This window comes from Tenrec ecaudatus, chromosome 7 (genome assembly GCF_050624435.1).
Source record: "Tenrec ecaudatus isolate mTenEca1 chromosome 7, mTenEca1.hap1, whole genome shotgun sequence".
In the NCBI taxonomy this organism is placed as follows: domain Eukaryota; kingdom Metazoa; phylum Chordata; class Mammalia; order Afrosoricida; family Tenrecidae; genus Tenrec; species Tenrec ecaudatus.
The window spans coordinates 103,591,486-103,618,371 of NC_134536.1; the positions used below are offsets into that span (position 1 = coordinate 103,591,486).

Genomic DNA, 26,886 nt, shown 5'->3' on the forward strand with positions numbered 1-26,886 from the left:
GGCTGCCATTAGGAGTTAGACTTTTCTCAAAAGGTCATTAGTTTGAACCACTAGCTTCCCTGTGAGAGAAAGATGAGGAGTGTTGCTCTCGTAAAGATTCCCAGTCTTGGAAAGCCAGAGGAGCAATTCTCCTCTGTTCTGCAGGGTTACTGTGAGTCAGCATGGCAGCGAGTTTTCTTGTCCTATGGCCTTCTCATCTTCGATTAGAAGGAATTGTTGACCTCTGGGTCTCATACAGTCGGTTTTCACACGGAGTGCTCTACTCAGGGGCAATATGCTGGATTTAGCTCCTGAGATATTTTGGGTGCAATGCCAACAGAATCGGTGTTGTTCGAGAATGAGAAGGATCTGGCTGACACCAACACTGCTGGCCTAAGGAACCGGAAGCACAGAGTTGCCCTTGGAAGCCGAGCTGTCGCTGGTAAGGCAGGGATTTTGAGAGGGGTAGGTGGCAGCGAGAAGACCAGGGGATCTGGGGGATGTAAATTTGAGATGCCCACTCGATGTACAAATGAAGATTTTGACTGGGCGGCTAGCTACATGCTTCTGAAGTTTGAGGAGTCCAGGCTGGTAATCTAAATCTGGGAGTTTTGAGCTTGTGTACCATGTTCAAGCTGGATGAAATCACCGGGAGATGTGTGTAGTCGTGTTAGATTTAGCAGGAGGGTTTAAGAAGGGCCGTCTGTGATATAGGGGATACCAAGGCATTTTCTCAGAAAGCCAAAAGGAAACGTACTTCAAAGAGGATGCTGTGATCAGTTGGCTCACCTGCTGCAGATAGACCAAGTAGCAGGAGGCCTGAGACAAGACCATTCGCTTCAGGAAGCAGTGCAGGTGAATTTGAGGAAAGTAGAACGGGCAGAGAACTGGCGGAGAAGGCCTGGCTGGGACAGGTACATGAGAAAATGCCAGGAGATAAATGTGAGGCAACGAATAGAGACAACGCTTTTGAATTTGCATAACGGAATACAGAACACAGAGTGTTACCTGAAGATATGGATGAGGGAAGAACTTAAAAAGATTGAGTTGGCACACATTTTAGCATTTCATGCATTTCCTTTGCCTGACCCTCATTAGACTGCAGCATTTGCCGCTGCTCTCCTCCCATAGCCTCCCTTCACCTAAGGCAGAGGCACTGACTACCAGGACAATCTTTGCAATGTTTGTAAAATCAGGTGTTGCTTGTCCCCATCTCTAACCCAGTTGCAAGAAAAAAAATTACGTTGACAACCCCTCAGGTATCCAATAAAATTCCTTTTCTTAGAAACAAATTTGGAAGAAAAAAATTGGCCTCTACTCTTTGCGCCAGCTCATCTGGCCTTATCTATGCACGTTTTCCCACCATGGCCCGATTGCCGTTATCTCTTCTTTTCAGAAGCCCAACCTCTCCCCTTCCCATCTTCGGGTATGAAAATCTTAATTGCTTTCCGGGGTCCGTCCACATGTTATATGTCATACACATATTGACATATAGCCAGACATGCATGTAAAGCAATATGGAATGCTGAAGTATTTACAAGAGGCCCACTAGCATAGTATTTATGCATGAAGCTGAGATCCACACGGTGCACAGTTTGAAACCATCATGCGCTCCTTGGGAAGGATGATAGGGCTTTCTTCACTTTAAACAGATACAGTCTGGGAAACCCACAGCGGTCAGTTCTGCCTTGTTCTGTGGTGTGAGTCGGCATTGACTCAATGAAAGTGAAAGTACAAAGATTTTTCAGCTTAGATGAAATAACAGGAATATAAAAATATGTTGAATGAGTGGAAGAAAGAATCCCAAATCTGCCGCTCTCCTCTGGCACTATGCTCTTTCCCACCTTTGAGAATGACCTGCATAAATGGAGCCTACTCAAATAGAACTACATTCCCAATGTGACTGGAACTGCGTAACCTACTCAACACAGAACTGGGGAAATGTTTTACTTTGAGGCAATGTAGGAGTCTCCTGCTCAGCAGCCCGGAAGCACAACTAGGGGAAGGTCCTAGATGATGGTAGAAACCACCATTTATCATAAATGGAAATGGTTTGGGAATTCAAGTATGTCTTTAAATTTTTTTATTTCACTGGGAAGACAACAGTTGAATGAACGATCTACTTCTAAATTTTAGTCACAATTCAGTTTGCAAACTCCAAGATTGAACGAAGTTCTACAGTTTATCATTACAATTCTCTCCCCTGGGGGGCGGGGGGGGGGAATAGTTGTGTGCTATTAGTTTTGTTTAGTTCTTACAAATGCATTAAATAGCTTATAAATGAGGAAAATGAAACAAAACATTCTAGCAAGATGATTAAAAATCACAGCCTGATTAAGAGAGCGAAGAACTGAACCCCAAAATATGTTGCTTCAATGCTTGTCAGCAGGATGCTATTGTAGCCTAAACCCCACGCACTGCTGTGGGGCTGGTTCCTACTCACCGCAGCCCTGCAGGACAGGGCCTGGAACTACACCTTCCCCTGTCTGCAGTACTGTGGTGGACATATTATTAGAGGCAAATCCCTGGAAGCGGACATTATGCTCGGCAAAGGAGAAGGTCAGCGAAGAAGAGGAAGGCTGTCAAGGAAATGCGTGGATGCTGTGGCTGCAGCAATGGGCGCACACAGAACGCTTGGGAGGACGGCACAGGACCATGAGGCCTTTTGTTCTGTTGTCATAGGGATGTGCCTGTCTGAGCGGACTCCACAGCACCTAACGATACAGTAACGTCCCATAGAAAAGTACTGGAGAATGCCGAACTCAGGCAGATGTCAGACATCTGATGTCCATACAGCTTTCTGGACAGGGGCACAGCAGGTTATATGGAGGATGGATTTTGCTATGGCATTTTATGTTTCATTCACTAGATAAACAAACCAACCAACTTTTGATTTCTCAAGTCTTATAGATTATAAACTCATTGTGGACAGGGAGCAATCTTAAGTTTCCCTAGAATTTTTTTAAGTGGTTGGCATATATTGGGATCACAACAATGTTGACTGAAGGACTGAATTAAAATATTTGTCACATATATTTTGTCTGAGTATTAAAAGGGAAGCATGATTCCAGGCTTGAAAATGAGGAACGTGTGGAAATCAGCATTTTAGATGTATAATGGAGAGGACTTTTACCAAGGCACTCTGCCAATCTTCCTTCAAAATAATTAACATGTAAATGGGAATTCATATTGCATGCCCAAAAGCAATTGTTGTATAGCTATTAGTGCATGTGGTTGTTGTTTATCCTAATGCACAGATGTGATCAGACACCCCCGATCTGTGTGGCACTGGGGAAAACCCAGCCTGTAGTCACAGATGAGTTGCCTATCACCCCTCCGTGATCCTGTGCCACAATTGCATCTTGCATATTTAAACATGTGTACTGTTTTATCCAGGGAGAATTACAGGTTTTGGGGGAAAATAAGCTTAATGAATTAGTTTGCATTTGCAGTAAGTGACTTTGAAGAGCTACCTAAACAAAGGATGTAAATGTCCTGGTTAGCAATAACTGAAGTTTCTCAAGATGATTAAGGTATAAATAATTGCCGAGAATGAAGACCTCATACGCATGTAACGCCTGCGTTGCCTATTCGCAAATGACTTTATGTGAACATTTATTCTAATCTGGTCATCGAGGAAACTTCCTAACTAGTCATGGAGGACAGGTTATAGTCAACTTTCCTTGTGATGTGATACCAATGAATCTTATTGTACAAACCAATAGATATTTGCGCATAGAATCGGCTGGCGGTTTTTAGAGGTTCGCTAGTAATTCTGCTTCTGGATATGTTTCTATAACCAGCATGTATATGGAAAAGGTTTGAATCCTTGGGGAAGTCTGTTGGAAACAGGCGTGCATAATTTTATTCCTAGATGTCTTTCCTTTTCATTCATCTTTGATATCAACATGCAAACACCAAATGTCTTGGGTACCTGCTTACAAAGTCATGAGTCATTTTGGCTGCCGGGATTGTAGAAAAAGCCCTGGATTCTGAGTCCGACACTTTTGGAATTCCAGCTCTCTGATGCACTTGCTGCTGCCGCCCCTCGTTTCTTCTGCTGGGTGAAGCAGCACTAAGTCTTTAGTAGTCTCTAAGGGAATGCTTCTTCTGTTCTTTCTTTCATGTTCCTTTCAAGAATTTCTCCTGATGTTTTACAGGAAACCCAAATAAAATACCTCTTAAACCAACAAGACTACTTTGATTAAAAAAAAAAAGATTTCCTAAAGGGCCAGATATTATGCCATTTGGAGAATAGCTCTTTTGGAGAATGCCAGTATACATCTGTTGAATAATCAATAGCATGGGTTATACAGATATAATTCTCCTATAATTTATAGGTTACTTTCCATCCTAAAGGAGCTCTGGTGTATTGTTGAGTAAGCTTTGAACGATAGTCACAAGGTTAGTGGTTCAAACCCACAAGACACTCCCTGGGAAAAGGTCAGTCTATCTTGCTTCTATAAAAATGTACAACCTCAGAAAATCCATAAAGGGTTGCTATGAGGCAAAATTGATTCCATGGCAGTCACTGTCCCACCCCCAATCCCATCCAATATAAGTCTTGACTTAACTCATTTGCTTTGTATACTGCTGGATTCATTTTCCTGGATGCCTGTATCTCCTAGAGACAAACCCAGGAGGGGATAGAGGAGCAAGAGTAATGGGGAAACTCCAGGACAGCCAGAGTCATGTGTGAGGGGCTCCTCTCCAGGAATGTGGAGGTTTAATGTACACCCCTCCTCGAGTATCAACCCAGGTACATTCTAAAGACCAGACTTTATGCAAAAGTCAGCATCAGACAAAAATGAAGAATGATTCTATCATCATATAACTGCCAATTACATCACTACATAATCCATTGAGAATCATGACCCAATCAAGTTGACACTTAACCTTCATAGCCAACCTTACTGCCAGACAATGCATTGTTAATGTGCAAAATAATCAGATAGATTTTAAAACTATTGTTGTAAATATAAAAAGTTATATTGTGAGATAGTCAATAAATGAAGTCTTTTATTTTGACATCTTTATAAAGTGAAAATTATCACTGAATGGATACTGCCTCATAGAAACCCAATATAGGATTTTCAAGGATGTCAATCGTTGCAGGAGCAGGAGCAGAAAGCCTCAATGTTCTGGTGAACTTGAACTGCCCACCTTGCAATGTTTACCTGACAGCCACCAGGGCTCCTTTTTCTGTATGGACAGATCGGAAGACCTTACTCTTTCACCCACTTTCATTTTGATTTTTCCATCCAGTATTCTCCAGAAGGATGAGTGAGAGAGAGAGAGAGAGGGAGAGAGAGAGAGAGAGAGAGAGGATCTAATGTTAATCCAGGTCCACCAAATCAAGAATCCATTTGATAGATAGGATGGAATGAAAATCATGGTTGGATGAAAGCAAGGAAGCAATATTCAGATTTAGAACTTGGAGCCTTGGTCAGAAATCTGCAAACTTTCAGAGAATCAAGTGATAGAGATCGATGGATTTGATTTGAAATGGCTAGCCAGGAGCCTTAAGCGTTGGTCTGCTAACTGCAAGGTCAGCAGTTCAAAACCACCAGCTGCTCTGCAGGAGAAGAGAGAAGCTTTCATCTCCCATAAAGATATACTATCTTGAAAACCCACAAGGGCCAGTTCTACCCTGTTCTATAGGGACTCTGAGACTCAGATTCTTCTTGATGGCAGGGAGTTTGGTGTAGACATGGCGGCAGACTTCCTGTATGGTTTGTCTTTTTGTTTTGTTTGCCTGTGTTACGTGGTGCTCTTTTCAGGTTCAAACCTGACAACCTTTCCCTTGTGTTTTCTTTCCTCTGGTCCTTCTTTCTCCCTTCACATTGGTTAAAATGTAAGGAACCTTCAGGCTACACTTGGATTTCAAAGTTCTAGAAATTTTATGTCTCTTCCCAGAGCAAGGAAGAAAGATGGCGCTTTCTCCTCCTGTAAACAGCTACAATCTCTGAAACCCACAGGGGCAGTTCTAACCTGCCCTATCGGGTCACTAGTGACTCAATGGCAGTGGGTGTTTTTGTTGTGGTGGTTATAGAACAAGATTCTAGAACAAATGTCAGCATTTTCTCTGTTTCAAATGTCCTTTTCTGAGTACAGGTTATCTCTTTCAGTCTCTGCACCTGTTGCCTTTCTCCCGTTTACCTTGAAGTTGCTGCCATTCCCGGGGAATGTCTTCCCTAACATGGGGTTTTCCTCCAGGCAGACTGTTCCTTTCTCCTGATCTTTTCCTGCTTGTCTCTCTGTCGTCAGTCTTCTCCCATCCAAACCCTTGGAGCATGGATACTCCGTAGTGGGGTACAATCCAGACTCCAACACTTACTGGCTTGGACCTAGACACTTCCGGCTTCTCTCAGACCCTCCTTTTTAATAGACTGGCAAGGCCCAGAAATAGAGGAACGATCAGAGACAAGGGTTTGCTTTTGTGCTATGCTTCAGTAAGGTTGAGCTCAAGACATCTCTAGCCAAGGAGCAGAGAAACCTGGGTTTCCATAGAAACACCATTTATTTATTGAATTTTCTTGGTTTTTGGAAAACATTTATTAAATGCAAAGAGCTCTGGATCATGGAACTCCACCAAATCTAGTTTGTCTCGAGTTGCGTTTTCTGTTTGAAGACCTGCTTCTGTCTTCCAAGTGAGCCTGAGCTGTCTGCTCTCCCTCCAGTTCGAACTTCAGTGGATGCTGATCCATTGCGACCCTTTGCGACCCAGGAGAGAAACTTGCCACGAGCTCCCAGTCCGGATAACGGTGAGCCTCTTGTTTACAGGCAAAGGCTGGTTTGGTCCAGTCTCACCTCTCCCTCCTAGTAGCTCTGCGAGGACCCTGCCAACGAGGCGGGTCTGTTAAAGAAGCAGAGGACCGGTCAGTCCGCCTTTCGGAGCGGAGAACCATCGCAGGTGCTCCGTACTCCTTTGATGGTGAACGAAGAAGACTTGCCCAGTGCGAGAGGCCACCCTGGGGCCGCAGGTGGTGGAGTTTGGGGTGGAAGGTGGATGGCGGGGAGGCGCAGAGCTGTACTCTCCACCCAGCTGGACGGCCAGGCTGTGGGGAAAGGGTTAAGAGGGACCGTTGTCATTCTATCCGTCCCCTCCAGCCCCGTGAGCTCTCCTCCAATCCCCAGGACCCTTTCGGGGACCATTCATAAACAGGAGGAACCTAAGCCTCTCTGGCCCTCTTGCCACCTCCTCCCTGGGCACCCTTTGCTGAGGGCCATCGTCACTTTAGGCGTGTGGCTGCTCGGGAAGGCTCGCGGGGCGTCCGGCAGCCGAGTGGCCCGGGCAATTAGCCGAGGGCGGCGGGCATGGCCTGGACCACGCGGAGCGGCGGCGCCCTGGGACTGAAGCTGCTGCTCTCGGCGGCGCTCTGCCTGTGCGCGGCGCAGGTAAGTTGGGCGCGGGTCCGGGGTGATGGGCGCTTTCTCACCTTCTGTCTGTGTTTTCTTCTCCAGCCCAGCCCGCCCACCGATCAGGTAAGCAGGGAGGAGGAATGCTTGCCTTTTTGATGAACACCCCGGAAAGGGCCTGGGCGCTGCGGTGTGCGAGCTGTGGGCAGGCTCAGAGCATCCCCGGTCCAGCTTCCTGGCACCAGGTGGCGCCTAAACCGGGGGTCTCAGGTGACCCCTCACTCCCGGAAAGAGCACCTCCTTCACCATCTACCCTCCTTTACCACCGCTAAGGACAATCTGGACAGGGATTCCCCCTTTCCTGTCACCTTCGAGAGCAGGCCTGGCTAGCTAGTTGCCCCAGCCCGTGGGGTGGCCCTACACCTTGAGCCCTGCGGGCAGCGCCGGACAGCTGGGAGATCAGAGGGCCCCTCTGCCTCTGGTCAAGTTTTCAGCATTTTCCCGAAGGTTTTGGCACCTCCTTCCTCCCAGCGCTGGAGGAGACCAGGAGGGGGCGGTTTGAGGTTTCACATACAAAGACCACATTGTAACCTGTCTGGTCGTCTGGGTTTAGGAAAACAAAGTTTTCCTTGATGCAAGTTTTTTTTTTTCTTTCTCTCTCTCTCTCTCTTTTTTACACTCAGCAGAGGCGGGGTGGGGATTAGGGGGTGGGTCGAAGCCTACATTCTCCAAGCACGACGTTCAGAGTATTTCAGTCGGTCCCCATTGCCTCTGGCACCGGCAAAGCTGAGCTGGTTGCAAGGTCACGGCCGTGGGGTCAGTCTGAAAGATGTAGTTTTGAGGTGCGGTGTGCAGACTTCAGGCGGAGGAGTGTCGCTGCTGCAGGTAAATCTGAAAGGAGCTGGGTTTCACCTTTCCAAAACCTTTTATTTCACGACCATTCCCTAGATTCTCTAGACCCAAGGAGTTACAGAACTGCACTGTGACAGAGTGTCTGTCCCTACTGGCCCACACACTGACCTCCAGTTGTCGATTAAATTGAACCCCGTTTTCAATTTTGGATCCCATCTTCCATTGTGTGGCCTTGTGACACCGCTCCTCGCCCCTGAGTCCCTACTGTGTTAGCTCAGGCCAGTTGATTTTGCCCTGCTCCGTGGTATAGCCTCATGCAAAAAAATATGTTGGAGCTGAAACCCAACAAGTTTAAAATCTGAGTTTCGCGATCCGAGCCTGCCTACACTGGGAGGAAACCTTACCCAGCGGAGGGGGGCGGGATGTGTGTGCTGAGCCCAGTTGCTGGTTGTCCAGTTTGCTCCATTAACTCGTGTGCTGTTTTTGCTAGAGAGGACCCCCGGGTGTGCAGGGCCCCCCAGGGCCTCCAGGACCCCCTGGAGTTCCAGGCATAGACGGTATCGATGTAAGTGTCTATCTCTACCTCTCCTCTCCTGCCCTTTCTACCATTTCTCCGGCTGCACAGCTAGCCACTTAGGGAGGCCTTGGTGTCCTCAGAAACTGCAGGCTCCGTTTGCGTGAGCCTGGGTTTGGATCCCGGATGCGTGGGGACTTCAGCGCCTGATGTAGACCTGTCCAGAGTTAGTTCAAAGTAGAACTTCGCTCTTCACCCGACACTGGGAGTTCTCTCACTGACTTCTCTCACCTTTCTTCTTTTGCTCCAGGGTGATCGAGGTCCAAAGGGTTCCCCGGGCCCCCCGGTAAGTTGATGGTGCAGTTGCACACCGCTTCCACCTTCTCTCCTTTATACCAGTTTGAAGAGTCTCATCTTTGCATTTTTTTTCTCTCTCCTCTCCGTCTGTCGCTGCTTCGCCCACTTAGGGTCTCGCCGGAGAACCAGGAAAGCCTGGAGCGCCCGGCAAGCCTGGCACACCTGGCGCCGACGTGAGTACACCTGTGTGTGTGTGTGTGTGTGTGTGTGTGGTGGGTGGTGGTGGGAGAGGGTGATGACTCTTGGCTTTTGCGAGCCCCTGATGGCGCAGACCGCATGAGCTTCTGCAAATGGGTCTGCTTCTTCTCAGAAAACATGATGATGGGCTGGGGTGGGGGTGGGGGTGGGTGTCCTTTCTCTCCAAGTCTATACTGCCAGTGACCACACGTTTACACTGAGAGTCCTTCTGCCGCGAGCCCAGAGGGTGCTGGGAGGTGGGGCGCTTGGGTGAGGCCCATGCTTCAGCTCGTGTGAGACCTACAGCAAGTGGTCTTTGCTCTTGAATGTTCACTGTCACCCACTGAATTAAGAAAAAGAATCTGCATGCAGATGAGAGGCAGAATTCAACTCAATCCCGAGGGAGAGGAAAACGAAAGGGAGGTTCAGGGAGAAGGAACACCCCTCCCCACCGCCCCGCCCCCCACACACCCAATCACAGCCATAGTGTGCACTCCGATTCACAATGAGCCCTTAGGACAGTCCAACCACCCCTGTGAAGCTCAACCCACACTGCGCCATACCACCCCGGGGCTCTGGAATGATTCAGGGGTTGATCCAAGCAGATACCTACACTTGATCTTGGTCTATGAACTAGAATACAACAGTGTTTAATTGCCAGGGGAGGGCCGAGTAATCTTGTTTTCCGGTAAAGGGGGCAGTAGGACAAAGACCTCTGGGAACCTGTGCATCTTTCTCCTGAGGAGCAGCCGGAGGTTTCTGAGCTTGCCTTAGCAACCCCACCACAGCCCACCACTCCAGCGGGGCTTCCTTGTGAGTGGTAAAGGCACAGGGAAAGGGTGAGCATCCACCCAAGAAGAAATTCAAACAGGGTCTTCCCTCCTTCTGCCACATTCTCCCGCCTGGCACCACTGACCAAGATGACTAGGGCTACTTAGAGACGGAGGACCAGCAACTTCTCCTCAGTTTATCCTTCCCAGGCGCCCACCCCCCACAGCCCTACCTCCCACTTTGAGGGAAGTGCCAAGGCTGAGTCACACGGTAAACCCAATACCCAACTGTATTTATTTAGAGTCAAATGACGCTGAGATCCTAAGCATCTTTGTGCACTCATGAATACTGATGAGGTCCCACTGTAAACCAGTCCTCGACTTTGTCTCTGGGGTACAAAGATTTGGTGTCTGTGCACCGCAAAATACAGTGTTACATCCTTTGAGCTGTCCCATCAATTTCTATGATTTCCAGAAACAAAAGAGGTTTGAAAATAGAGTAAAGCAGCTGAAAATGTTTGCTATTAATTTAAAATATTTTAGCCTTGAGTTTAAGTCAGATTTTTTTTATGTTGAGTATAAAACACAGGTAGATGTCAGTTACTAATTTTCATGACTATTACTATAATGAAGGCATCTGTCCATGCTATTAAGAGCTTGATGAGCTACGCTTTGTTTTATATGTGAAAACTCCTAGTTTGAATCTACTCTGTGCAGAGTGGTAGTCAGTGAGCTTCCCAAGGACTAATATTTGGAGAAGACAAACTGAATATCAATATACCAATAATACAACACTGAGCTATACAATTTGCTGACCATTACGTTCTTGGGAGCATTGTGAGTGATTTGAAACTGCCATACCATAATAACAGAGTTCGATAAACACCAGCCAGTTGCTATGGAGCCAGCTCCTCATCTTCAACAACTGGTGACCCTCTGGGTATCCAAGGGCACCTGCACTTCTGCGTGTTTTCAACTTGTCGATGGCTGAGCTTTCTTAGTACAATGCCAGGCCTTTCTTCTGAGGGGCCGTGCATAGGAGACACTGGCTAAACTGGCGGCTTTCTTATTCAGTACAAGTTGGATTTATTTCTATATTCCATTGAAACTTGGACTTTTGTTTTGGGTGAAAAGAAACATTTGGATTAAATTATTTTTGTGTGCGTATATGTGTTGAAAATATAAACCTGACAGCTGAAGTTTTTTCTTTCTATGGCATTGCAATGTAATTCCAGACAGCGGTAGTGGGGCAGGGTGCTGAGCCATGTCTCAATCTAACAGTGGATTTGTATCTTGCTGAACATAGGTTTTACCCTTCACTGTAAGATCAGAGAGACAATGTCTGATTTTGCTTCCTAAGTGAATCCATCCACCTTAACAGAAATTTCGGATGAACATATGAAAGGACTCTGACACATTTATAATGCAATGTATAAATAATAATTTATGTGGTGTCTCCCCCTGCCTTTGTCATTAGTTGCAAGATGAGCTGAATTTCAAATGTTTAAAACATGACAGGAAGGTTCATGGATGGTGTAATTTGGTTGCTGGAGGGCCACCCAGGCAGGCGAGGGTGACAGGACATCTGAGTCTGTCCTCATGAGCCTTCCTGGGGGGTGGGGGTGGGGTGCAGGGAAGGAAGGAGGGGGAAATTGGGGAATCCAGTACAAAGGGGCTTCAAAATACTTGCTGAAAAATTTCATTATCTTTTAACTCCATTTTATCCAACTTAAAAAAATTCTTTCATGTCTACCAGTATTTTAGACATTTCCTGGAATTAAGTGAAAAAGTTAAGTATACTAATTTGTACTTGTTTAAAACTTTGTCTTCAAGCAATTTCAAGGTTTTTCCCTTTAATCTTGTGATAACCCGGGAAGGTTGGGGCAGTCTTATTTTTTGCAGATGAATAAACTGAATGATTCTGAGAACAAATGATCTCAGGGACTCAGAGTTATTAAGTGGTTACGCTAGCTAAATGATACAGATTTCTGGATTGGTACACTCACATGCTTCCCGGCTGATTCGCCTTCATGTAGTTACAGATGAAGTGAAGTACATGAATGTGTGGAGAGACTAGGGAGAAAAGAGGGGTGGTCAATTTTCTGTATCTGTGTTATTGACCTAAAAGAATGATATGGATATTTGATTATGAAAAACCTTTTATAACTAATATTTTATCATTACTTGTAAATATTAGTATGTCTCATCCACATTTTGAGTTGAAGTCCTCTGGGTTTGATAAAATTCTGGAGTTAAAATGTTTACTTACTGCACTCTTGGATTCATTTGACATTTTAAAATCTTTTACTCTAAATTGGGAATGGCCTTTTTGAGGCGAATGAAGCATAGTAATTCGATCAAAGTTTGTCTTTGGCCCTGCCGCAGCACAGTAAGTAGAAGACTTTCAATAGTTGCTTGTTTTAAAACAGTTTTGGCAGGTAATTCACAAACTATGTGCTTCAATAGTTCAATCAGGTTACAAAGAGCTGTACAATCATCACTACAATCACTTTTGGAACCATTTTTGTTCTTGTACTCATCATGTAACCCCATGCCCCCAAACCTTCCCTGCCACAGTGACCTTCAGCATGATGCTAGTCTCTTACTCTTGTGACTTCTGTCTTCTTCTCCTTGATTCAGGACAAAATTGTGGGTTTTTTTTTTTGTAATGTGAAAAAAAACAACAACCCAGCAACATGTTAATCAGACGATGTTTGGAAGAGTTTGAAGGTCACGTGGCTCAGAGTTGATGATCCTCTATCGAGTGGCGTGTTGGCAGACAAGGTTGAAAGGACGAGGTGTCTGTGTTTGTAGTCATTCACTGAGACCCCTGAAGGGCATCGCGGGAGGACTGGTGATTTTTTGACAAGCAGCAATGTGCAAGTTCAGAACGCTGCCAGTTTCAATATCGTCCCATATAGAACGCTGGTCTTGATAGACATTCCTATGAAAGTAATTCTGTCATTTCTTTGAAATAAGATGTAGAGACTTTTATTGCAAATTGGATTTTGAAAATGAAGTGATATATTAAAGAAAAGGTTTATGAAAGAGTGGAATGAGTTTTGAAGTCCCCCCAGGTGTGTGACCCTCCTTTGCTGTGGAGACCGTTTGTTTTAGAGTTTATCCTTCTTATTCTTTCTTTATGGACATGCAAAATTAGAGAAATCAGAGGTAGGGAATAGCTTGGCACCCGAAGGACAAATAGGTCATTATCACCAATAATATCAACAGAGACAATCCTATGGGCATCGCTGGTTGTGATATGCTCAGAGGACTCTTTAAAAAAGCCATTCTTTCTTATTGCACCCAGAGATGTTATGAAGACGGTGAGTTCTTAAATTATTCTGAAATGTCAGTGTACACGACTGTAGTCAGGCATTAAAGGAATGTGATGTCAAGCAATAGTGTGGTGGCAGTAAAAGCTGGTAGTTTGCTTGTGTTTAAAAATGTTTAAGTGGCAGAATCTTTACCAAAGGAAATTTTAACCTCTATCTATCTACCGAGGAATCTGATCTCATACTTCATGTGAGCTCTTCACAGCAACTGATAATACTGAGTATATTAAGAACAGCTAACATTTATTCAGGGACCACTCTGCCAAGTGCTTTGTTAGTGATGTTCCATTGAATCTTCAAGTGACCATAGCGGTAGATACTATTATTACAGCGGTTTTACAGACAGGGGTGCATAGCCTATAAGTCAGCCACATTTGAGCCAAAGTAAAGAAGATGGGGAGGGCAAGTGTTACAGCCTCCCATCTCAAAGGCTGACTGGACAGACTCTATTCAATAAAGGTGGGTTACACATTGGCCTGCAAGAAGAACACTAGTAAACAAACCTAGCAGAAAGAATTGTTGACCAAAGACCTTTGCTTTCAATCTCTCTAGCTTAATTACCACACTGCAATTAGGAGACAGCCCTATTAGTGTGGTGGTTATGAGTTTGGCTGTTAACCACACCATTAGCAAGTCCAACCCACCAGCTATCCTGGGGGAGAAAGATGAGGCTTTTTACTACCATGAAGATTTAACGTTGTGGAAAAGCACAGGGGCAGTTCTCGCCTGTCCTATAGAGTCACTGTCGGTTGGAATTGACCGCATGGCAGTGAGTTTGCAGTTGAGCTTTGGAGTGCCAGGAAGATGCTGGAGGCCAGGTGCTGGGGCGTTCCTTCTAGTCTTTGTGATGGAACGTGTACTTCTCTACACGGTTGGTCTATGGCTCTCCTGTAACACCAACATTGCTTTTCAAGGGACTTCAAAGAACCTCCCGATGCTAGACATGATTTATCATGCTTTATGGAAGAAACTTTAAATTAGAAGTGACTTGGAAGCCGCTTCAGGTTATCCAACTGTTTACTTTATTCTACTTTTTATATTTCAACTGGTATGTACAAATTACTGCCCTCCAATCTTGTCAGTCATTCCAGTCACAGATTGATGAGGGTTAGCTGAGTGTGAGTATAGAATTGACCAAGACTGGTCTTTGGGGTACATGTATGAACTTGGAGTTAAAGGTTCTGTAAGTCAAATATGCTCTGAGGTTTATAAAACATGCATGTTGTTAGAGATTGCACCTGGACGTATGGTTTGTTTGCTGAAATATAAGAACAAACATTCCATTAACCGTAGCAAGCATCACATTTCATTATGACCATGTTGTGGCTTTTTCCCAGATTTGCTTATGGCCATTGAGTCATTTGTGACCTATAGTGACCTTATAGGGCATAGTAGAACTGCCCCTGGGTTTCTGAGACTCTACCTGTTTACAGGAGTAGAAAATCTAGTCTTTCTCTCACAGAACTGCTGGGGGTTCCGAACAACTGATCTTGTGGGTAAGCACTATACCCTTTGGCCTCCGCATTCCCAAATTACACTGCTGTAATTAGGCTAGAGTGATTGAAAAATCAAAGAGAGTTTGCCAAGAATTCCCATTGCTGTTTGTTTAATATTTTTCTCCTTGCCTGTCCCTCCCCCTCCCACTTCCTTTGATTCACTCTGTAGAATGGTTTGGAGCAGGAATTGATTTAAAATGTGAAAATGGTAGTCAAGGAAGTAGTTCCTGTATGACTTGCACAAAATTAACACTCTATTATTTGTGCATATTTAAACTTTGATGATCAATTTTTTTATGTGGCTAGTAGGTGCCACCGAGTCAGTTCTGACTCATAGTCACTCCATGGGCACCAGAGGAAGCCCTGCCAAGGCCTGTACCTCCCCACAATTGTCCTTATGTGTCAGGCCACTGCTGTCGTCGGTCCTTTTTAGCTGCCCTCCACTTCACCAAGCACGAAACCCTTCTCCAGGGGCTGGTCTCTCCTGATAACGTGTCCAAAGGATGTGAGAACAAGGCTCGCCATCCTGGCCTCTATGGGGCACTCTGGCTGTACTTTGTCCAAGGCAGGTTTGTTTGTCCTTTTGGCAGGCCATGGTACTTAGAATATTCGTTGCCAGTTCCATAATTCAAAGCCATTGTTTTTCTTTTGTTTTTCTAATTTAATGTCAATTTAAAAATAAGGCTTTCGTATGTTCACGGGATCCCTTCCGTTAATAGTATTTACGTGTTTCTCAAAATTCTGATAGGTGTGCGCATTCATGTATGCCAAAGATATAGTTGTCTTTAGCAAGGCATAATGTTATGATTACTTTGAAAATGTCAGCATCTAAAATGGTCAAAGAATGAAAAAAAAAGCCTCTTTATCAAAGAAGGAAATTCAGGCCAGCATGTAGTATATCATGTTTAATATCTATATTTATATTGAGGGTGGAAATAAAATAAAGACTTGTGGAGAAAATGAGATGTCTAAAAGGTCATATTTATATAGCACAGTGAACAGTGTTTCTATAAGGAGCCCTGGTCGTGCTGCGGGATTGGGCTGCTAACTGAAAATATGGTGGTTTAAACCCACTAACTTCTCGGCGGGAGGAAGATGAGGCTGTCTGCTCGTGTGAAGATTGGAAACCTAGTCTTAGAAACCCCGTATGGGGTCCCTAGGATTCAGAATCAGCTTGATTGCTGTGAGTTGGTGTTTTATGGGAGTATTAGATAACGATGTGCTTTAATTGGCTTAAATTCTACACACAGAATAGCACCTATAAATCTATGTATTTAACTGTAGCTACTTTAATAAGGCAGATAATGAAGCAAGATGTTCCTACAAAATTCCATTTGAAAAGTCACTGTTTTTTAGTCAGCAGCGATCATTGCTGGAAGATGGCCGAAGGGCACTGGTGCAGCTCGCAGTGGGGCGGTAATGAGACTGTTCGTGTGTGATTCCTACGGAAGAAGCATTTCACGAATGCTTAAGAAAGCCTTGTCCGGCAGTCAGAAAGACACATAGTAGTTTTACTCTTTAAATGAAGAAAAGGGGATATATAAACCTAAATAAATGGCAAAGCCAAGACAGCTATTAGAGCAAGGTACTGATCACGAGTGTGTGTGTGTGTTTCTCCGAAAGCAGTAACAACATCAAAACCCCCAGACTCCTGGGTACTGCAAATGTCTAGGAAACGTGGCTGCTGGCTGAATGGTTAGAGGTTCAAGTCTATCCCAAGGGCCCCTCAGGAGAAAGGACAAGCAATCTACTTCTAAAAAGTCAGCCATTGAAAACCCCATTAATACAATTCTCGTCAGCATGCAGGGGCTGCTATGGGGGGGGGGGCGGGGTACGATGTTAACCTTAGAAAGACTAAATGATATAAATGACTTACTCATAGTAAATAGGACAGTTAGCCAGAAGTGAAAAGCGTGATACAATGTATCAACATCCAGGAGCTGGTAATCAGGCCTTATGTTAAATGCTATCTTCGAGTAAGTATATAGAAATGTATTTACTTATAAATAGGTGCTTCATACACAAAACTTGTAGAAAATAAAATGGAATAACTCCCCTAGGAATTTACCTAAGCATCCTACAATCATTCCCTAGTCATTTGCCTAACCATGCTATAAACATTCTAATATCGTTTCTCTTGTTTTGCTAAGGGATTAACAGGACCTGATGGATCCCCTGGCTCTGTTGGACCAAGGGGACAGAAAGTAAGCCACTTAGTATTAAAAATGCTGAAGTGTAATTTCATGAAAGTATTTGCAAATCAGCTAATGATCAAATGCCGAAAGAGCTGAAACATACTTTTCCAACCAAAATCACGTTTAACAACACAAAGATGGAGTGTTTCCAAGTTATCAATACTTATGCAGTTTGAACCCTTGTATATTCCTACTACTCGAGCCTAAATATAATGATGATATCTTTATTTCCAGGGAGAACCTGGCGTGCCCGGATCTCGTGGGTTTCCAGTATGTAAATTTAAAGCAACGGAATTGAGCATCTAGTGTTGCAAAATTCTGCCTCTGTAAACATTTAAAGTGCCGTTTTCTATATAACCGGCATGACAAAGGGCTTCATGATTTATCTGGTGTGGTAAGTTTCCCGCTTTGTGTCTGTGAGGAGCCGAATTTGGGGGAAACGTGAAGGTACAGTATAAAGCACGGATGTCTCTTCACAAGTGGTGGTGGTGTTACCACCCGATGCACAGCAGGACGCAGCACTGCCCGGGCCTTTGCCGTCCTCGCAGTGGTTCTTATGTGTGAGTCCATTGTTGGACTCAGCTTGTCCAGGATTGATCGGAGATGCCCCCCCTCCCCCCAATAACAACAGGTACTCTAAGAATTCAGTGGTTAGGCCACCACATCAAGCTGATTTCTCCACAAGGAACCATCCCTTAAGCAGGTGTCATCAGCAGCCGGATTCCCTGATTGCTCTTCCGACCTTGCATTTGTATGTTGAAGGTCCTCAAGCTGGCTTTCTTCCCGTTTGCTCTTCATCTTAGTTTGCTGTTGTTCTCGTCATTAATCACAACCCTCCCTCTTCCCTACTTGTATGGTTTCTTCGCCATATTTCATGCCTGTCCACTTTTCCATTATACGCCTATTTTCAGAAGTGAATAGCTTGCTGGCTTTTCTTCCAATTTCTAAACTTAAATCTCAGCATCTTTCAGACATGCCCCCCTCCTTTTTTTAATTTAGTAAACTTTGTCAAACATCTTGGTTTCTGATAATGAAATTAAATATTGATTGCTTTGGGATTTTCAGGCATGACACTGATTTCCCAAATTGATCCATAAATTAAAAGGTTCAAATACAAGTCATTTTTCAAAGAATGCCTTGAAAGAGTTCACTTATGATGAAAACATACCACCCAGGAGAATTCTGTATTGTTTTGATGGCCTAAATAATTAGGGGAAATGATTCAGGCATCAGGGGGCTTACAGTGATCTCAGGGATGCTCCATATGTGACTAATTTAGAGAAGTGAGTTTGGCACTAAACCCTAGCATGATGGTGGTGTGGGATCAGAGACCGCTGCGAATCGAAGCAGACCCAGTCAATGCGGGAAAGAGAAGAGTAATGAGCTATCTAACGGGGAAAAGAGGGGCCGTGGAAAGCAAAGAGAGAGAGAATAGGGGTTCCAGATGACTGATGTTTAGTTTTATTAAGTTCAACAAGCATTTAGTTAAAGTTTAGTACACACTAGACCCTGTGCTAGGAATTCATGCTATGAAGGTGGCTAAGCTGTGGTCTGATGCTCCTAAGAAGATATAAAATTTAAGGAAGAGAGAGGTAGAATCTCTGGCTTTAATGTAAAATTCCGCATATTAGAAGCCCATCAAAAGGTTAATTCAGGAAAGACACTTTATTTTCAATATCTACTGGATTTGGTGTCTGAAAATATATCCCTTTTCATCAACAGGGCTGTGTTTCAGAACCGTTTCTCTTTCCTTCGTTTCTGTACAGAATATTTGTCTGGAGAACTAAATATCACTATGAATTGAACAGTTTATTGAATTACTTTTAACATAGGTCTTTTAGGCACCATAGATTTTGCTTCTCTAGAGAGCTCAGCTTAACTGTTTAATTAAGATATATATGTAAATGACTTAGATATATGTACCATTTCTTCCTCTGCCTTTTTCTTTCTATATATAGGTTGTAAGTACATATATATGATAAATAGGGCTATATTTTCAGAAATCAAATTCAGTAGATATTGAAAATAAATAGGATCTTTACTGAAATAACTTTCAATGGGATTTTAATATATGTATAAGAATTTCTGTAAGAATGCATACATATATATACACACTTCTATATACACCATATATACTCATATATAAGCCGAGTTTTTTCAGCACATTTTTAATGCAGTTTTTATGGTAAAATTAGGTGCCCTGGCTGATATTCGAGTCAGCCTATACTTGAGTATATGTGGTATATGCAGACATCTTCATCTCTCTGTCTCTCTCAGAAAGACAGAGAGAGAGACAGAGAGATGAAGATGTCTGCTTTTGATTGATAGTCTCAGAAATCCGAGAGAGCAGTTCTACCCTGTTCAGTAGAGTTGCTATGAGTCATAATGCATTCAACGGCAATAAATATAGAAATACATATTCTGTAACAAGTTAATGGAAAATTTCATTATATTTTAATCCAAGTTTTCCACGAATCTTTGGAAGTGCCGTGTGTGTGTGTGTGTGTGTGTGTGTGTGTGTAGGGAGGTAGATAGATGGATGGAGGGAGAGGAAAAGGGATTTACATCACGAAAATGGCTCACATGGTTACAAAGGCTGGAAAGTGTCAAACTCTTGGGATAGGCCTCACATGGTTGCAGGGGTTGATGGTCACACTGCTGGCTGGCCAGACATAACAGACATACCAGGCTGTTAGTGTAAGGTTCAGTCACTGGAGTTCAGTTGCTGAAGGGCCAGGTGTAGTATCCAGAACAAGGAAGAGCTTTTCCAGAGCATCTATGTTGTTGCTGGAAGGTGCCACCAAGTTGGATCCAACCCATCGTGACCCAATGCACAACAGAACACTGCCCAGAGCGGCATCATGTTCACGATTGCCCTGTGGCTGAGCTCATTGTTGCAGCCACGGTGTCAGTCCACCTCCTGGGGGCCTTCCTCTTTCCCACTGCCCTCCACTTTATCAAGTATGATGTCCTGCTCCAGAGATGGGTTTCTCTGACAGTATGTCCAAAGTATGTAAGACGAATGTTTGCCGCTCTTGCCCCTAGGGAGCACTCTGCCTATCCTTCTTCCAAGAGAGATTTGTTTGTCCGCTGAGCAGTCCATGGTATTTTTAATATTCTTCTCTAGCATCATAACTCAAATGCAGCAATGCTTTGGTCTTCCTTAGGCAGTGTCTAGTTTTCACGTGCATAAGAGGCAATTGAAAACACCATGGCTTGGGTAAGGTGCACCTCAGTGCTCAAAGTACCACCCTTGTTTTTCAGTGCTCTAAAGAGGTCTTGTGCAGCCTATTTACCCATTGCAACACGTCTTTGTGATCTCTTAATAGCTGCCTCTCTGGGCATTGATTGTGAATCCAACCAAGACAAAATCCTTGACAACTCCAATCTTTCCTTCATCTATGATGATCGTGACGATTTTGGTCTTCTTTATGTTAGGTTGTAAATCCTCCTGAAGGCTGCAATCCTCGATTTTCATCATGAAGGACTTCAAGTCCTCCTCACTTTCCACAAGCAAGGTTGTGTCATCTGCAGATCTCAGGTTGTTAATAAGCCTTCCTCCTGTCCTGATGCCACATCCTTCTTCATAGAATCTTGCTTCTCTGGTGATTTGCTCAGCACACAGATTGAATAAGTATGGTGAGAGGATACAACCCTGGCCCACACCTTTCCTGATTGAAACTATCCAGATTTATACTCATATATTGACCGTGGGTCCTACCAAAACTCTTCTTATATCAGAGTAGGGGTATGACGTGACTAAGAGTGGAACTTGAATAAAGGGCGGACTGGAGTCACACATACTTATAAGTCTGTGACTTAAGAAACTCCCCACTCTTATCCTGTCTCATTAATCTATCAAGGTTAATATTTGCAACCCATAATTACACAATGCAGGCTACTTATATCAATCACAAAATGTAGGGTGTAGGACAACCACACAATACGGGGTGTCATGGCTTAGCCAAGTTAACATATAGTTTACTAGGATTGCTAAACATCACACTAGGTTTCTTATAAAAACACTACAAAAGAAAACAAAACAAGCTTTTAAACCATCAGGTTAAACAGGTTCTTTGTGAGTAATGATAAGTTTTCTGGAGGACAATCTTGTATTATTACTTATTTACTTTGATTTTCATTTTAAAAGTTTGGAAGAAATATTACTGACAAACTTAGACAGCAAAGGAATGTTTGAAGAATTGAAACAAAGCCACGCTTGCTTTTCTTCATTCAGTGCTTTTTTGAGGGAGCTTCAAAAAGTTCATGGGAAAATTCCTTTTCAATTCCAGTTTTCATAAACTTTCAGAAGCCCTCTTATATTTGGTGGCATAATTTATTGTTTATTTTGGAGCTGAACTATAGCTGCATCTATATTCCTACTCAGTGTAAACTACATGTCATAAACCACTTTTATTCTTATGTTTTAGGGCCGTGGTATTCCTGGACCCCCTGTAAGTTCCAATTTTTCATTTATTTTTACAAAGTCCATAAAGACAGCCTGTTTCCCCAGCTTCGTTCTCAAACTAACATTCTTCCCAGGGGCATTTATATTGTTTTATGGAAAAGATCATATATAGCTACTGATGGTTCAACAAAATATTTCAATGATTTATGAAATTTCTTTTTTTTAAGTAATGACAGTTGGATCAAATGGGTTATTGCTTCATTGGAAACCAAATCTAGCAGAGATGCATAATTCTAAGTTGGCTATTTACTATATTGGATATAATTTATGTTAGAATGCCAGAAACATGTATAAAAATATAAATCACTGTATATTTTTGATGTGATGATTTTTAGGGTCCTCCTGGGGCAGCAGGACTCCCTGGAGAGCTTGGCAGAGTGGGATCGATTGTAAGTGCCACGTTGTGACAGATATCTGCTGTTTCAAGAGAAGATGATTCTAGGAAGGACAGATTGCCCTAAGTGTATGCTTCCCTTTACAAATTCAAAAATGGCAATTGAATTTCATTCCATTTCATAATAAGTGGGGACCTGGAATAATAATGCTCCCTTGTTATTATAGAGTGATTTTAATTTTTCCTCCAAACTTTTCTAAGCTAAGCTTTGCTTTCCAACATTCACATTTAGTGACCAAGTGAGGGACTGTCATCTTCCTTTTACATACTCATAGCCAGAAGGGTCCAACCATCTGTGTTAGATTACCTGCCTGAAATGTGGAGTGAGTACCTTAAAATTATCACCATGCATATTTGTGTTAGGATTATTAAATTATAATTGAACAACAACAAAAACTTCAAGCATCGAAAGTCCAAACTTCTGGAACAAACTGCTGAAAAAAGTGTTTCAGCTTATACTTTAAAAATATTCAAAAAATTCAACAGTTATGTGAAGATAAGTAATTATAATATCATTAACCAAAGTGGCCACATTCTAAACACCTTGTTTGCTACTCTACATGTGCTTTCTGTATGACAAAGTTATTACCAAATAAATGAATGATTATGAAGTGAATATAAACAATTGCCTCCTTAGTCATAAGACCAGAAGAACTGGATGATGCTCAACTACTATTAATGAACGCTTTAATCAAAGCTTTTATAGAATAGTTCTAATCAAAAGGGGGAAATTGCGGAACAAAAATTTATATTTTAAGAGAATCCAGTCTATGGGGAAACATAGACTCTGGATGAATTCCTGAAACTATTGCCCTGATATAATCTTTGAACTTTATACCCAAACCATCCCATGGAGTCTTCTTAAGACTAAGCCTTAACTAGCAAAGAATGTCTGCTTTGAGCAGTCTGCTCCTTTAAGAACCACCTATACTGGCAGATCAAATTGACAGTAATGATTTGAAAGATTGGATAGGAAAGTTAAGGGGCAAAGGGCTTAACGGGAGAGGAACAATTCAGAAAAGGAGGATGAGGACAATTGCATGACTTCAAAGAATAGTATCAATATCAATGAATTGTACATGTCAGTATTTTTGAATTGGTTCTTGTTCTGCTATATATATTAACAACAAAAGCCCCCCCCCCCAATTTTTAAAATATATTTTGACTTCTTATGGTGGTATATTAAATAGGGAAACGTTCCAGGAATAAACTGTAGACCAACTGTAGACTAAGGCTAACTGAAACCCATTTCACCTTCATGCGCTATTTGAAGCTAGCCGTTTAGGAGAGACTGCAGGCAATAGCCCACGTGAGAGCCCGTGGGGGGAAGAGCTTCAGTGCGGGTCGCGCATGGCCATCGACCTTGGCGTCCCAGCTGAAGGCTGGGGGCTTGACTTCCTGCACACCTTTACCTTTTGCTATAGTTAACTAGATGCCTTCACCAGTAGTGGCTGCTCTGGCTTCTCTGTAAATCAAATGAAGGAAGATGCATGTAGTGTTCGCAGAGTAGACAGAGTGATCCTCTTCTGAAGAAGAATTGCCTTAGCTGGTTTGCTTCCTGTCTCCCTTTGCTCGCCTTGCTTTATGACCTCAATGAGACTGGAATGCCTTTATTATTCTAGTTTTGGGGAGGTAATTGGATTATGGGCCTCCCATTGATTCCAGTGGCAGGTCTATGCATGGTTGAGCTCTGTAGGGGTTCTAGTAATGCCGTGTTGTGTTCTCATGCCGTACTGTGCTTTGACATGTGTATAACCAATTGTGTCATCATTTTCAAATAACTTAGGGTGACCCTGGGAAGAAAGGACCCCCGGGACCCCCTGGCCCTCCAGGACCCAGTGTAAGTGATTTGTGGCTTGCCTTTCTCTTTGTTTCCAAGAATTGGGACTGAATATGTGAACCACAAATGGAAATGCCTATTCATTGTGTCATGGCTCTTTTCGGTCAGAGAAGTACAAGGCTCGCAAGGTGAAGGGTAAGGTTCAACCATTACATATGAACAAGTCCTTTGATGCTCGTGATTTCTGAAAAGCTCAAAACTTGACGTAAGACAGCAGTATTTTCAATCAGTTTTACAAGGGCTTACTTAAATAATAACATGTAGGTAGATAAGCTGTATTTTTCATAGTCCCATAGTATTTTCTGTTATGCCTCTTATTTTATCTCCCTTGAATCCTTGGAAAGAAAAAATCGACTGAAATTGAGAATTCTCCAAAAGGAGTATGCTTATGAGTCAATGTTTAAAATAGGGTTATATTCCATGCTGTTATTTGTTAATTATATTTCTTGAAAAATATACTTATTATACTTTTGTCCAGGGAACTTTCTATTAGCATTAGGTCTGAATTAATTATTTAGCTATTTTCTTGACTTTAATATCTTATTTGCTTAGGGAACAATTGGTCTTCATGATGGAGATCCATTGGTAAGCATTTCCTTTTAAAAAAATAAAGTTTTAAATCAGAGACTGGGTAATTTTTGATGAATTATCTTGCTGGGCAATAGTGTATTTTACTTTTATTTAGATGACAGAGAAATCTGCAGCAACAGTGCACGAGTGGCTTGTAGATCCTCGGGCTGTCACAGTTTTTCACTATAGAAATACCTTTGATTTTCTATAATCTTACTAGTCTATGAAGTAGTTAGTCAATGGCATAAGTCAGGGGTGCTTTTCATTAGCAGCCCTGGGCTTAGAGCTGGATAGCAAACACTCTCCAGCCCCCACCCACCCTTGGCTATAGTCAAATGGTGCTGGTCGACTGAGGGACAGACTGTTTTGTCACATTTGACAAGGGGATACGAACTTCAGGACAGAATTATGGCCATGGAGGGAATTAGGGACATTGGATGAGGTCATAGTAAAAGCTAGGACTTAATAAGCTTTCTAAAGATATGTTATTTCCTTCATAAATTAGATTTAAAAGAAATATGGGACACAATAGCATTTATTAAATATGGATAATAGATACATGGGGGTAGAATTTGCCATATTCCCTGACCCATAAGTTTAAAACACTTCTAAGTTTAGCAAAGACATTGAACAAAAGGAAAGGAGGGGAATATTCAGATGGATATAGTTGCATTGAGATTTTCTTGGGAATCCTTAAAATTTATTACCTGGTTATAAAGTGGGGTTCTGATTTATATTTTCTTTTTATTTCTCTTTAACAGTGTCCCAATTCCTGTCCACCAGGACGCTCAGGATATCCAGGCCTACCAGGCATGAGGGTAAGAGAAATAATTTGCACGCTTTGTTTTTTTAGAGCATTATCTGATAAAAAAAACATTCATTCTATTTTAGGCACTGGCATCCTGGTGCAGACACTTCACTTTGATGGCTTAGGCAAATATCTTAGTTACCTAAGTGCTATGAAACCCAAAATACCACAGTGGTGCCTTTAAAGAAGAGAAATGTATTGTCTTAAGAAGCTACAAGTCCAAGGCCAGGCATTAGCTCTTTGTCATTAGCCCTGGGTGTTCTTTGGCATTCTTTGGCTTGTAGATGGTTCCTCATGTGGTCCCTCCCCTCTGTGTGTGCCTTTGTTGTTCTGCTCTTTGAATGAGGCACCACGTAGAAGAGATTAGAGCCTCATTAGCATAGCAGAATGATCTCATTAACATAAAGGATGTTCCAGTTTCCAGACAAGGTCATATTTATAGCTTCAGGGATTAGGATTTCCATACAGCTTTTTAATATATTAAATCTCATACCAGTTTTGTTATTTGTTCATTGTCAAAGTTTTCCAGTTGACCTTGGCAGTAGTTATGCTGGTCTGTAGAAACAGGTCTTTTGGACATCCATTATCTCCCAGCTGCTTATGTCTCCCTGTTCATGCCCCCTGATGAACCAGTGACCCATAATCCCAGGCTTTGGTTTCTCTTCGTCTCTTCCCCACCCAAAGCCTTAGAGCTCTATTCAGTTAGTTAAAATAATAGACAATGGAAGCTCTATTCAGTTAGTTAAAACAATAGACAATGGAAGCACAGATGAAAGAAAGAAGAAACTTCAGTGAAAAGTAAGTATGTTTTCAAGATATAGCTTTGTTGATACAGAAAGGATCTTGAAGACTTGTCACTGGGAAATGAAAAGAGTGAGCGACTTTCAGAAATAAGAAGCTTATTGGCTAGGCCCTGCGTGTCTTTGGTGGCAGGCTTGGAGTGATTTCAGTTAGCTTTGATGGCTGCGCCTAGGTGTTCTTGAACCGTGCGGATCTGATGACGCACTCTGGGAAAAGCTTTCAGCACCACGCTCCTGGTTTCCTGAGATATGCTGGTCCTTTCTCATGCGCCACCAACCCAGAAACTTCTCACCGTTTAGGCGGCACAATTCAATTCAGACCCGGAAGTTTGGGTTCTTGGTGCTTACTCTGGCCTAGGAATTTCAGCTGACAGCCTTCGCGGGTCTCTTACTGAGACCCCATGTTAATGGTGTAAGTCCTCCATACTTCAGGGAGCAGTCCCAGTAAAATGAGTCGGACCGAGAACACCAAATGAAAAGTTTGCCTCCTATGGATGGACCAGGGGGAACAGGGCATGTGTTGTATTTGAAAGTGTATTTTTTTAATGGAAAACTGTGCACATGAGCAGGAAAAGAGGACTTCCAAAAGCATTTTTCTCTCTTTGCCATCTTCGTTATGTCAAAATTTCCATGAAACCAACAAAAAAAGATGCCAAGTATTGAAGAGAAATGCCTCTCGCTCTCTGGTCTCTGTGTCCAAAGCGATTTTGGGCAATTCCAGAGAAATGGACATCTTTGGTTTATCTATCTATCTATCTATCTATCTATCTATCTATCTATCTATCTATTTTTTCAGCAAAGGTAGTTTTGGTTAGTACCCAGGATTTTAGAAGACTGTTTGTTGCCTTTAAAAAAGAAGGAAAAAAGCCCATAAAGACTTGCACTCTTGGAACGAGAAAGACTCTGAGGGGTGAAAGATATGACGGACTTAATTTTAGAATATTTGTGTCACATGTTGCCTCGTGTCAGTGT

At 42.8% G+C, this 26,886-nt stretch overlaps 1 protein-coding gene across 1 annotated transcript in view; it reads left to right on the top strand.

The window, feature by feature from the left end:
* Positions 1-26,886, top strand: part of COL9A1 (collagen type IX alpha 1 chain) — a 95,074-nt gene that overhangs the window by 16,630 nt on the left and 51,558 nt on the right. Inside the window, exons 6-17 of the mRNA XM_075554043.1 lie at positions 6,660-6,743; positions 7,444-7,464; positions 8,681-8,755; positions 9,015-9,050; positions 9,172-9,234; positions 16,990-17,043; positions 17,269-17,304; positions 21,465-21,488; positions 21,838-21,891; positions 23,683-23,736; positions 24,289-24,321; positions 25,068-25,124. Of these exons, the coding sequence (XP_075410158.1) occupies positions 6,660-6,743; positions 7,444-7,464; positions 8,681-8,755; positions 9,015-9,050; positions 9,172-9,234; positions 16,990-17,043; positions 17,269-17,304; positions 21,465-21,488; positions 21,838-21,891; positions 23,683-23,736; positions 24,289-24,321; positions 25,068-25,124 (591 nt within the window). The remainder of the gene's footprint in view (positions 1-6,659; positions 6,744-7,443; positions 7,465-8,680; positions 8,756-9,014; positions 9,051-9,171; positions 9,235-16,989; positions 17,044-17,268; positions 17,305-21,464; positions 21,489-21,837; positions 21,892-23,682; positions 23,737-24,288; positions 24,322-25,067; positions 25,125-26,886) is intronic.